Below are 11856 nucleotides of genomic sequence, written 5' to 3' on the forward strand. Positions count from 1 at the left end.
ATGCATTACAGCCGCGGCCCCGCTGCTTTCCAGCTCTGCACCAACAGCGCCATTATAGACAGCGATGACTTCGGGTCTGCAGACGTGGAGCAGATGAACGATGTGCGCTCTCCGGGTTCAGGACCCTCCAGTCCGCTCTCCGTGAACTCGGATTCCAGCTGCACCAGCCCCGAGGGCAAGTCTGCCTCAACACAGCCGAGAGTGAGGAGGCCCCTTAACGCCTTCATCATCTGGACCAAAGAAGAACGCAGGCGGCTGGCTCAGCTCAACCCAGACCTGGAGAACACGGATCTGAGCAAAATACTCGGTAAGACCTTAACCCGTTATTGCCCTTAGAAATGCTGTGTTTTGGCCTAAAATGTCTTTGTGTGGAAAATGGTGAGAAGATTTACAGTTACACATTTACATTTAAGTGGATGTTGGGTTTTATTGATCAGTTTTGCTAAAGCATTAAGTTTGCAGGTTAATAACAACTCCATGTTCCTTCAGGAAAAACCTGGAAGGCCATGTCCTTGGCTGAGAAGCGACCATACATGCAGGAGGCAGAGCGTCTGAGGGTCCAGCACACCATTGATTATCCCAACTACAAGTACAGACCCCGCAGGAGGAAGCAGTTGAAGAAAACCTCCAAGCCCCAGACCACAGATGTGTCTTTCCCCTCAGTCTGCAGCCCAAGCTACTCTGTGCCCTACAACCTCACCTACCTGCTCCAGAACCAGCAGAACACCTTCCCGAACAGACAAAATTTCCCAAACTGCCCAGCTAACTTCCCTGCATTGCACAGCCGGTACCAAAACACTCCTGCATTCCCAGAAACAGCAGCAGCAGTGGCAGCAGCAGACACTTTCTCAAACAAGCCAGTGACATACCCAAATCCACCTACTTACCCTGAGGAGGCTCAGTTGTACTTTGGCAGTCAGCACAGGCACATGCAATATGGCTTCTCCGCAGGTCCACATCCACAGCCAGAGCCCAGGGTTAATGGGAGCCCACTGGGCCATGCTGGGCCTCCCCTGGAGTTTTACTTAGAACAGGTTCAGCTGGATATGCTTTACGACCTGGACCGCAGCGAGTTTGAACAGTACCTGGGTCCTCCTCAACACAGGCCTGAGTCCGTGGATCCTAGTAGCTACCATGAGCAGAGCAGCCACAAAGAGGGACGCTCACTGTCATAAAACCACCGAAATGGCCATATTTATTTAAATTATTTCAGTGTATCACTGGATTTGTCTGCTTTGTAATATATATGTTTTCAGCAAGTTGTATTATTAAATCAATTCTGTACTGTCTGCTAATGTGATAATATGTATCAATAAATGTTTCAATAAATAACTTTAATTGAACTTCTACTGTTATTTTCATTTTTATCTTTAAAAATGCGGAAAATAACTTTTTTCTACAGTGATTGTGAAAATGGCAAACCAATGCAACAAAGACAATTATTAAACTGGATTTTTGGTTCCTTTAATGGGTCAAGGCCGCAAAATACTTGCTGAGACTTTATGCATCTTGATAAAAACGTTCAGACCCCGTCTGATAAATGAACACATCATCGAGCTCGTCTTCAGATAGTGTCACACCCCAATTTAACATTATAATTCCACTGTCAAACTAAAAGTTTCAACAATGTTTAGTAGGGTTTATTAAGAAATGAGGAAAGGTATTCATAAATTGCTCATTGTTCGTGTTTTTCTTCTGTGAGACTGGAATATGTTTGTTTGATGTTTCATCAGCCGCCTCATAAAGCAATATATAATTTTTTCACCATTTGACATGCTGGATGATGACAAGGCTTATTTGTTATCTTTTTAAAAATTGTTTGATATCATCTTTTCTGAATTAAAACTTACAGGCGAAATGAATAACGTCTTTGAGTTCACAAAACAAAACAATCATATTGGCATAACGTTTTTTTTTTTACATTTATCCTAAGGCTGCATATGTAAGATGTGTAAAAATGCTGCAACAGTTACACTTTGCAACTAGCTGCAGAGCTTAAGAAAGATTCCTTGTGACATATTAGTCACCTTAATGTGTAAAATGAGTGCAATGCCCCTTTAAGCGCTCTGACAAATGATTGTAAATATCTGTTACATTAAACATTGTTGGCTATACTACCAACCCTTTGGCAGAAGCCAAAGTGTTGACACACTGTTTTATCTCCATCCACACGTCTTTCTCGGCTCACACAGGGAAATAGGGTGGGCGCCAGGGGCATAAACTTCCCAACTTCCTGTTTCATTTTAAACACATTTCACAAAGGCTCTAAAAATATTCCACAAATCGACATATCTCAAAATTCATTCGGCTTTGGGTGCTAAATGTTTACCCATATAGGAAAATGTTTACTTCCTTGCCTCGTAATTTCTGTGTCAGCGCCTCGAGCTTGAATTTCATCCTGGACAGATTTAACATTTCAGGCAATGCAAGAACATAATTTTTTTGCATTGGTTAAATATTGTGAACATTTACCCACAATTTTTTTTTTTAAATTAATCGCACAGTTTTTGTTATCAGTCAGCTGAAGTCTTCAGAAAAAGTACAGATTTGAACATTTGTATAGATTTTTCTGTTTTTTTGACTTTATTATATAATGTTTTGATTAGAACAATGTGTAAATCCTTTACATGTAAATTAACAAATAAAAAATGTTTAATAAAAACCCACTTTATAGGGAGAGTTTATGATGTGACATGTGACTTTCTGAAGTGCATTAAGTTTATAATACATTTTCTCTACAAGAAAAAAATTAAATCAACAGTAATCCTACTACTCAGACTTGATCATCAACTGCAACCTTTAAATACAAGAAAACTAGGAAAGTATTTGCTATTCCTCGGTTTAGTCACACTCAAAGTAGCGATCAAGTGGTCTGTGTCCACTTGATATGCTTAAATGTTTTAAATCTAAAACTTATACAAAAAGATAAACCCTGGATTTAATAATGACTTTATTTTTATTGAAAACATCCAGTTGATTGAATGCAAAAACATTAGTCACAGCTGAAAACCTCGGCCAATCTAATACAACAATTTTATAAAAGGTTTTGGGGGCTTCAGCAGTGTTTGGACAAGAGTCTGCAGAGGGAAATGTTGTGAGTCAGTGATGAGACTAAGATCTTAAAGTGCTGGGAGGAAAAGGACGGTAGCAGCTGAGGAAAAGATGACCTTGCTGTGAGTAGTGCGCAGAAGAGCTGATTAGGAAAAGTAAAGATCCAACGTCACCTGAATGAGAGGAAGAAATCTGACGTCAGTTCAATTCCCGAGACAGTATTACAAAACACACTGCAATGTGAAATGCAGAATGTGCTGCAAAACAGTAGGTGCAAAACAATAAAATCCTCTCTCGGTTCTCATTTTCTTATTTTATTAACTCGATCCCAAAGCCTTTAGCTGAACTTGATGTTTTTCTCAAACTTTGGCCCCTCAGCAACAATTAATGACCAGTTGCAGGAACTTCCTGAAAGACAAACAACTGGTTGACATCAGTGTTTCAGGTGAAAGTATCATCAACAATAAACAGCAAGGGACATTGCAGCTGGAAAAATCAGATATCTTTGTTACATTTATGAAACCTGTGCAGTTTCAAATATTTACAAAAGTGTGTTTTAACAGCTTTAAAACACTGATTACATTCTGGTTTAGTAACTATTACGGGCAATGAGGGCAACAAAAAATATATATTTGGCCTGGAATAAATGAGCTATCCACAAATACGAGTAGCCGCAAAACATTTAATCTCTACAGGGATTTATTTTTGCATGTATACCAAAAAGTGGATATTGGAAAACTGTTGGAAATCTCACAAAGAAACCTGTGAAAAATGTAAGGAATCTCAATGTGTCAGACCTTCTGTTGTTTGGACATTCCTCAGCCATAAAATACTTCCCTGGTTATAGATTCAACATGCAAATATGCCAGTTATGTAGGTCTACTACTGACACACAAATAGCTGGAGTTTATATTAAACCTAAAAATAGATCGGTGTTCAGTTACTCCTAGCATTCTTGAGATTGTGTGAGCTAAAATTAGCTTTTTCTTGTCTTACCTCCTACATGAAGGTCATCAATAATTTCCTGTCCTGAGTGCAGTTTGGTTAAATCCGAAGCTGCTGTCTGCAGATAATGCTCATCCGAGTATTATCCTGCAGGGACGTCTGCTCTGTCTGGAGCAAAGGAGGAAACTCAAACAGGAAAAGCCCTTAAGTGAGATCCTCAACAGTTTCTTGTCCTAACGAAATAATACAGTAAAGAGAAGGTTTCATTACTCTCCCTAGAAAAAATAGAAGATGTATTTTTACAACTTCAGGCATGAGGTCATCCTCAAACAGGAATTCCTGGTTGAATTCAATACGTCTGTCTGATCACTTCATTAGGAGTCAGACTAATCAAGCACTAATTGGGCCTATCAGATTACTATAACCTCATCAGACCAGTCCTTCATTGGAGTTTCATCAGCTTTTCACCTGCGTGTCTCACAGCTTTGCATCCTCAGCATTCGTGTTACTTATTTGTGTTACAGATAAGACACTCAAATCAGGACACTGCTCTCATGGAGCCGACAGCTTCGGTGAAATACAACACAAAATGTTAAACATGTGGAGGATCTTATCGAAAGAAAAAAGAAAACCCAAGTATGAGCAGTCAAAAAGAAATACATTTAAAAAAATGTGAATAAAAAATAGTAAGTATTGTTAAATCCTTCAGTTTACCAAATTAAACACATTTTACCACTCAGATCCAGTAGTAGTTGAAAAGTTTGGGCCCAAATTTTTAGACATCAGTTGGACATTTCTGCCACCTGCTAATACTGTTTGGAGTAAGTGGGACATTTTATGATATGTCTTTGCAGACACAGTGTCCCCACTGTACTGAATAACATGCATTCATTTCTAGTATGAGTTCCTACAAAAGGAATTGTTTACCGGAAAGTCTGCGGCCAGGACACTGATTCTGGAGACGCACTGATTCTCAGATCCTGGACATGCAATGTTTAAAGAAATAACCCCCTCACCAATAGGGTCCACACTGAGGGGCTCTGCTGCTACAGTAGCTTCAATGGTGGCTAATGTTAGATTTTCGTATTTTGCTACAACATACATTACTGACTCAGTTCATATGTTACTTTTTACCTCTGTCATTTTATGATTTTTGCAACTGCAATTATCTTATTACTGTCACTTGCAGCTGATAGCCAGAGTTAAATAGTGACTAGTGCAATAGACTAGTGTAATAATTCAAATATTATGACCAAACCTTTTAGTAAAATTCACAAAGTATGTGTGTAACAAAAAACTAGTGTTTATTCACAATGACTATTATTTTAAATCTATTTTAAAAATATATAAAATTATTTAATATAAAAAAAATGTACTTTTACTGTTATTTGTAGCTAGTTTAGATGGACTTCATCACTTTCATATTACTTGTTTATTGAAATTATTGCAACACATTTTATAATACTTTTAGTCATATGCTTTGTATGTTAAATATTTATCTTCAAAGTAAGTGGTAGGTTAACAAAGCCCTAGAGCACAATTACTTTACGGTAAGCATAACAACTCTGGTGAAAATTATTTTTTTTTTCAGTCCAACCATTAGAAATACTGTTTTGTCAAATGAATATATTTCTGCTGGGCAGAATATAAACTTAACACAAAGAGAGAACTTGGTGGAAAGTCAAGCGAGAGATACTAAGGCTGTGTCCAAAATTCCTCCCTGTTCACTCATTTACTACTCACCATAAAATGTACCCAAGGTAGTTCACTCAGTAGTGACCAGTCCGATGAGGTTTGAGACACTTCATAAACACTGTCACACGGTGTCGTCACAAACAGCTTCTTGAGCTTTCTCATCTCTAAACTGGGAGCATTGCACTGTGGGATTGTTACCAGAAAGTAGGATACATATGTATTCTGCTTTTAGTGTTGCATTGTGGGACACTCTGAGTGCACTAGATAGTGGATAGATTTATACTCAACATTCAGACACTACTACAAATGCGCTATATAGTGAGTGGGGGGTAACTTTGGACACAGCCAATGCGTAAGCTGTCTGAGGTGTCCTAACTGTTATGCATATTGAAAAAAAATCACTTTTAAGACCAGTGTGCAATATAGTGTAAGTTTCCACAAAATTAAATATGGCAGTAGGTAAAATAAATCATGATGCGGGAAAACAGCCATGCTGGTGCTACAAGTAATAAGCATATACGGATAACTACCATATCAGCTTTTAACTCTTTATCCGGGTATAATTCATATTTAGATTTTAATAAATTACCTCTACATTAAATCACACAGAACCAAAATAAATGGTTCTATAATTAATACACTATAAATACTTCATCTGAAAAACTGACGCAAGCAAAGCAGAACATATGTGTAAATGTGGAATGTAAATAATCAAAGCAAACTATTGTCCCCTACAACTATGGACAGGAAGGTGAACGAGCTAATTTTGTTTGTAGATCATGTGTAAATGCCATGAAGATGTTCAAAGGTGTCTGAATCTGGTGCTATGACCTCAGATGTGTTTCCCACGCAGACAGTCGTGACTGCCAGACACTGGTTAGTGTAGCGGGTCCGACGGACAGACTGAAGAGAACAGAGCTGTTGGGTGTGGCTCTGTGACCTGCTGGGCACATACAATACTCTATCAAAGTGTCTGAGCAAAGAGACTGACGCCTATCAACAAACACTCAGGGGATGATTCACACAGTCTTCAAACTGGCCGGAAGTGTGTATGTGTTTGTTCGTGTCTGGGCTGTTTTTATGTTTTTATTAAAACAGACTATTTATCAGACCTCAAACATGTTGGATACTGTGCATTTTAATATTCTGCACTAATCGTGGGTGGATTTTTACTCGAAATATCTTCATCAGAACGTAATGTGATGTTGTTCAGTGTCATTCCAACCGGAATATTTTGTATGGAAATAACGTCACACCTGCTTCCTCAGTGTCCGCTGGTCCTTTATGACTCAAGTCTGCGAATACGTTCATGACTTTATCTGTAATGTGTATGTGTTTGTGTGAGCTGCCAGAATTGTTTTTGGGTTTACTTCTTAAATGACCATTCCAGATACAGTGTTGAGGACCCACCTATATAGCATTTGATCAAAGGGCCTTTCCTTTTTGTTTTTATTTCCATTATTATCCACCCACCACCTCCTGTTCACTGCAACAACAGAGCTATGTCCTGGAGTAAACGTGATGCTATTTATTTCCTTTTCACTAATTTACACGTTTGCTGCTCTCGTTACTGTCGTTATGCCTGTTTACTGCATGAAGATTATGTTGTAGTTAGTTATTATGGTGGCAGATTCATGCCTTGATATTTGTTGAAATAATAAATTTATTGGAATTTATTTTAGAGAGAGATTAAGGCCAAAAACACCTTCTGATTTAGTGAAAGATTCTGTAATGTAACTAATTATTTTGTAATCATGAGACATTGGTAAATATATGAGATGGAAGAAATAGTTTTTTAGTTAATTCACAAATTTTTTCCTGATCTTTCATCCAAACCTCATAAGTTTTAAAATATTGTAAGCACCAAACCAGCCTTATGTTTAGCTGATGAGAAAAAGAATTACAATTATAGTTCTTGTCCTGCAGTTTTTGTACAATCTATTAAAAAAAAAAACAATAATTACTCCTCATTTTGTAAGATGTTAGAGGTAGAGCGGTTTTCACTTTGAAAGACACTAGAGAAAATTCTCAACCAGCTCCATGAACCCGTCTCAGGCAGTGGAGAAATGGGACATACAGTAGCATATATGTGTAAGCTAAAAAACAAATAAAGTTAATTAAAGACGGTTCCATATGCTCTAATTTATTATTGTACTGTAAATAGTGGGCTAGTTAACGTGCATCCTAATAACCGTAGAGCTGTTGCACATGGTTTAGCCTACTACATAGAATAATTCATAACGTTAAGGTTTTTTGAAGAAGCAAAAAATGCACTCAAAGCTTGGTAAATATTCAATATCCCACTTTTTGCTTTTCTGCTGCTTTTTGGTTTCCTCTTTTTGGCTCAGGGTAACTTACAACCCATATCTGCTTTGCAGTGTACTACAGCTGAGTTTCTTTCATACTATTAACTTTGTTTTGTCTTATTTTATTTCTAAGACCCTCAAATACCTTCAAGCAAGTGCTTCCTGTAGCTGTGGATCTGCACAAAGTACAGGAAGACGTTTGGACCTTTCTTCCTTGCCGAAGTGTTTCAGCTCAGCCATATTTTTAGAACGATTGGAGTGAACGGCTCTCTTGGGGTCATTTCACAGCGCTCCACAGGGGTTGAGGTCTGGCCTCTGACTGGAAAACTCCAAAAGATGGATTTTGTGTCTCCTGTTGATTTGAATGGTTGTTTTGAGTCATTGTCCTGTCATGTCTGGGTGGTCTTTAGCAAACTTCAAGCGTGCTGCAGTGTTGTTTTTAGAGAGCAATGACCACCTTCATGTTGTCCTGCCATTGATACCTGTTCACTGTTTTAGGTTTGGTTGACTCGTGAACAGAGATGTCAGTCAACTCTGATGAATCGTCTAAATCTTTAGTTTAGTTTTTACCTCATTGAACATTCTGTGTTTTGCCTTTGGATTAACATTGGCTGCTTGAATCAACTTCTAGATCAACGGCCACATTGATTGGACTCTTGTAGTTATGATTTTACTAGCGTCAACTTAAGTAAAATTGTGCATTATTGCTTCTGTATGTGTAGGCATTGTGAAAAATATGTAAACATAACACAAAACATATTGACTGTGTATATTTATTCCAAATTTACATTTAATGTGACCATGTGTGTATTTGTGTGTGTGTGTCTGTTAAGACATAGCATTTCAACACAACAACAGCACCAGTAGCACTGTATTGAAGATACGCTCAGTCCAGCATCTCTTCCTCCACCTTCCTCCACCTGTTAGTGTGTTAGGATGTGGGAGCTTTAACGCCTCTGCTGTTTGACTTAGCTGGCTAAAATCCTCACAGCTCTCCAGGTGCCTCAGCAGGTGGACTGTGTGCATGAAGCAGGCAGGTAGCACCTGAGGGTAATGCATTGTGTGTTAAGCTACAGCTGTAAAGCCACTTTGCTTATAATGCTCTGATAACAGTTAAAGCTGTCACAGTCAGGACATCAATAAGCTGTGTCTGAAAGCTTGCAAGATGGTCCATAAACAGATCAACTGCGTTTGGCTTTTGGCTTGTCCCTTCAGGGGTCGCCACAGCAGAGCATGTTCCGCCCGTTGATTTGGCATTTGCTTTTACACCAGATGCCCTTCCTGGTGCAGCCCTCCCATTTTTTGTCTGGGATCGGGACTGGCACTAGGGTCGCCCTTGGTGGCTGGGTGGGGCCAACCCCCCCCCAATTTAGAGTCACCCTTTTACCTAATATGCATGTGGTTGGACTCCAGGGTGCCCAGAGGAAACCCACGCAAGCAGAAGGAGAGCGTGCAAACTCCACACAGAAAGGCTGGATCGAGCCAGGGAGTTGAACCAGGGACCTTCTGCTGTGAACGGCAGCACTAAGCACTCCATCACTGTGCTATACTGACATTCTGTATAAATATAAAATAAGCCAAAACAAATAGTTTTAGAACAATTGCAGTTAAAGGCATGCTTTCTACACCCATTTGTCTGCTACAGTTTGTGTGACGTACATTTTGTCATCTGCCCAAGTCTGCAATAGTCTGGGTGGACCGTCTGCACCATGAGTGAGCCCACTGCGCATGTGCCAGACAAGTGAACTGGGCACTTGATGCACCAGAGGCATGTACTGTTTACTTTGACAACCCTGACACTGTTGTTCTAAACAGGTGGTTTTTATAGTCACTTTTTAATGTTCATCCAAATACAACAAACAAAGGAACCAGTTATCTTGCTGTTGCTTGCTGCGGGCATGTGTGTAACAAGTCAACATTCTCGTTCTTAGCATATGACTTGAAGTGCGGCTGCGTCCGCTGTGTGGGTAAGTGTCTTTCCAAGGACAAGCAGAATGCACGACTAAGCCAATATTTTGCACCGGACAAAAAGTTTGCAGGTTTGCAGAAATTACGTTTAGAAGGGAACCACAGAGATAAAGTTTAGTCTGAGTGGAAAAAATTCCATCCCTTTAGCCTACATGTCAGAAATTGGTATTGATTGAAGCACCAGCTTTGGCAGGTAACTCGAAATAAGCAGTATTTGGTTTGATTGGCAGGTTATTGTTGAGTCTGTGGAGGGGTTTAAGGAAGGTTGGACCTTCTCTCAGGACGTAGCCTCAGTTTCCTCACTCTCAGGAGGAGAGCAGTTTGCCTTTTAACTTTTTTATTTGTGCTGTGTTTGTAAAGGCCGCATTCCCTGAGCCTGGCTGCAACTTGTGTTATTCTTCCTGTGCTGTTTGCCCCACTCGCAGCTGGAAGGACAGGAAAACCTATCTGGAACACTAGTTCATGTATGTCATCAGTGATTACAGGACGGCAGCACCCGCCTGCGCCTGGTATTGGCAGCCTCATGCCTAGGCCCACAGGGCCAGGGCAGGCACGAATAATGCCGTCCCTTGAGGACAAAGCTGCACACCCCTCCTCACTCAAGGCCTCGCTTCTGCTTCTATGCAAGGAACTCTAAGTCCATACAGCCCTGTCAGCACACTTCCTGTGGAGAAACTGGAGAGGAAGCCAGCAGGCAGACTGAGGTGGCCACAGACCTCCACAACTTTCAATTTCTATCTCTTATCTTTGCACTTAGACCACACACAAATAGCTCATTCTGAAGCATATAAGCTCTTAACAAGCCAGATCCTCTCTTCGTAATAGTAACACCACTGTACTTTAAAGTATTATCACACAAAAATTATTATATTCAAAATTGCATTCAAAGCAAACCCACAGACATAACCGAAGCAAAGGTTGAGTCATAAACTGCAAATACCAACCTAGTAGTGTCATACAGTAGTTACAGAAGCCCTGGGGGTTAAACTGAGCAGGTATCTGTTGAATTATTTATGAGCTTTTTTTTTTTTTTGCTAAAATAGTTATGAAAGTAAAGGTACACACAATGCAGAGTGGCCATTTTTTTCATTTCATTTTCAAAATCAACTTGTTTCATGATGTTTAGAGACTCTTGAAGACAGAATAATGGATTGCTGCAATCGAGGTTAAATGACACTTTATAGTGAAGAAGAAAATCGTTAAAACAAGTTTAATTTTTTGTTGAAACCATATCAATGCATCAATGGTAGGTTTTTCACTTTTGAAAAATAGTTTGATAAGATTTTTACAGCATGTTTAGTTATCAACATGAACACGTGATGATCAGATTTCTAGAGAACTTTCGGATCAATCCTATTTCACTTAGAAATACTCTGATGTCAAATCTTTTTTTTCTTCGCTTCCCCTTTTCTTCTTGCTGCCACTTTCCCAGGCAGAGGACCTACGAGAGCAATCTACGGGGATCAGTAATGACAGGGCAGTCCGGCCTCCCATTGTATGTGAGCGTTTACTCAGCATGGGAGAGCAAGGACAGTGAGACTACAAGAATACAATAGGCTCATATTTATTTACTGCTTAGTGGCAGTCAGGGACACCCCCACCTCCCTCCAATATCTGATAGCAGCTTTACAGTAAAAGACCTCTAATAAAGACCTCAGAGGGCAAGTAGAGGCTAGACTCTGTGTCTTCAGTGCTGTGGCATTAAGCATTTGATTCAATGTTGTTGTTCAATGTTTTTTTGCCTGTATTATGATCGAAGGCCAGTGTGCTACCTTGAGTTGAGTTAATATTTTAAATTTGGAAAATGAGCAGCCACAAAAACGGAGGCTAGATTTTGTCCACGTTGGAGAAAAAACACTTGATAAATTTGTTATATATTTTTGAACAAAAG

At 39.5% G+C, this 11856-nt stretch overlaps 1 protein-coding gene across 1 annotated transcript; it reads left to right on the forward strand.

The window, feature by feature from the left end:
• Positions 1 to 1175, forward strand: sox32 (SRY-box transcription factor 32). The gene is made up of 2 exons (XM_067486753.1): positions 1 to 307; positions 490 to 1175. The coding sequence occupies exons 1-2, from the start codon at positions 1 to 3 to the stop codon at positions 1173 to 1175; spliced, it is 993 nt and encodes a 330-aa protein (XP_067342854.1).
• The last annotated feature ends 10681 nt before the right edge of the window (positions 1176 to 11856 follow it).

Source organism: Channa argus, chromosome 19 (genome assembly GCF_033026475.1).
Source record: "Channa argus isolate prfri chromosome 19, Channa argus male v1.0, whole genome shotgun sequence".
NCBI classification, from domain to species: domain Eukaryota; kingdom Metazoa; phylum Chordata; class Actinopteri; order Anabantiformes; family Channidae; genus Channa; species Channa argus.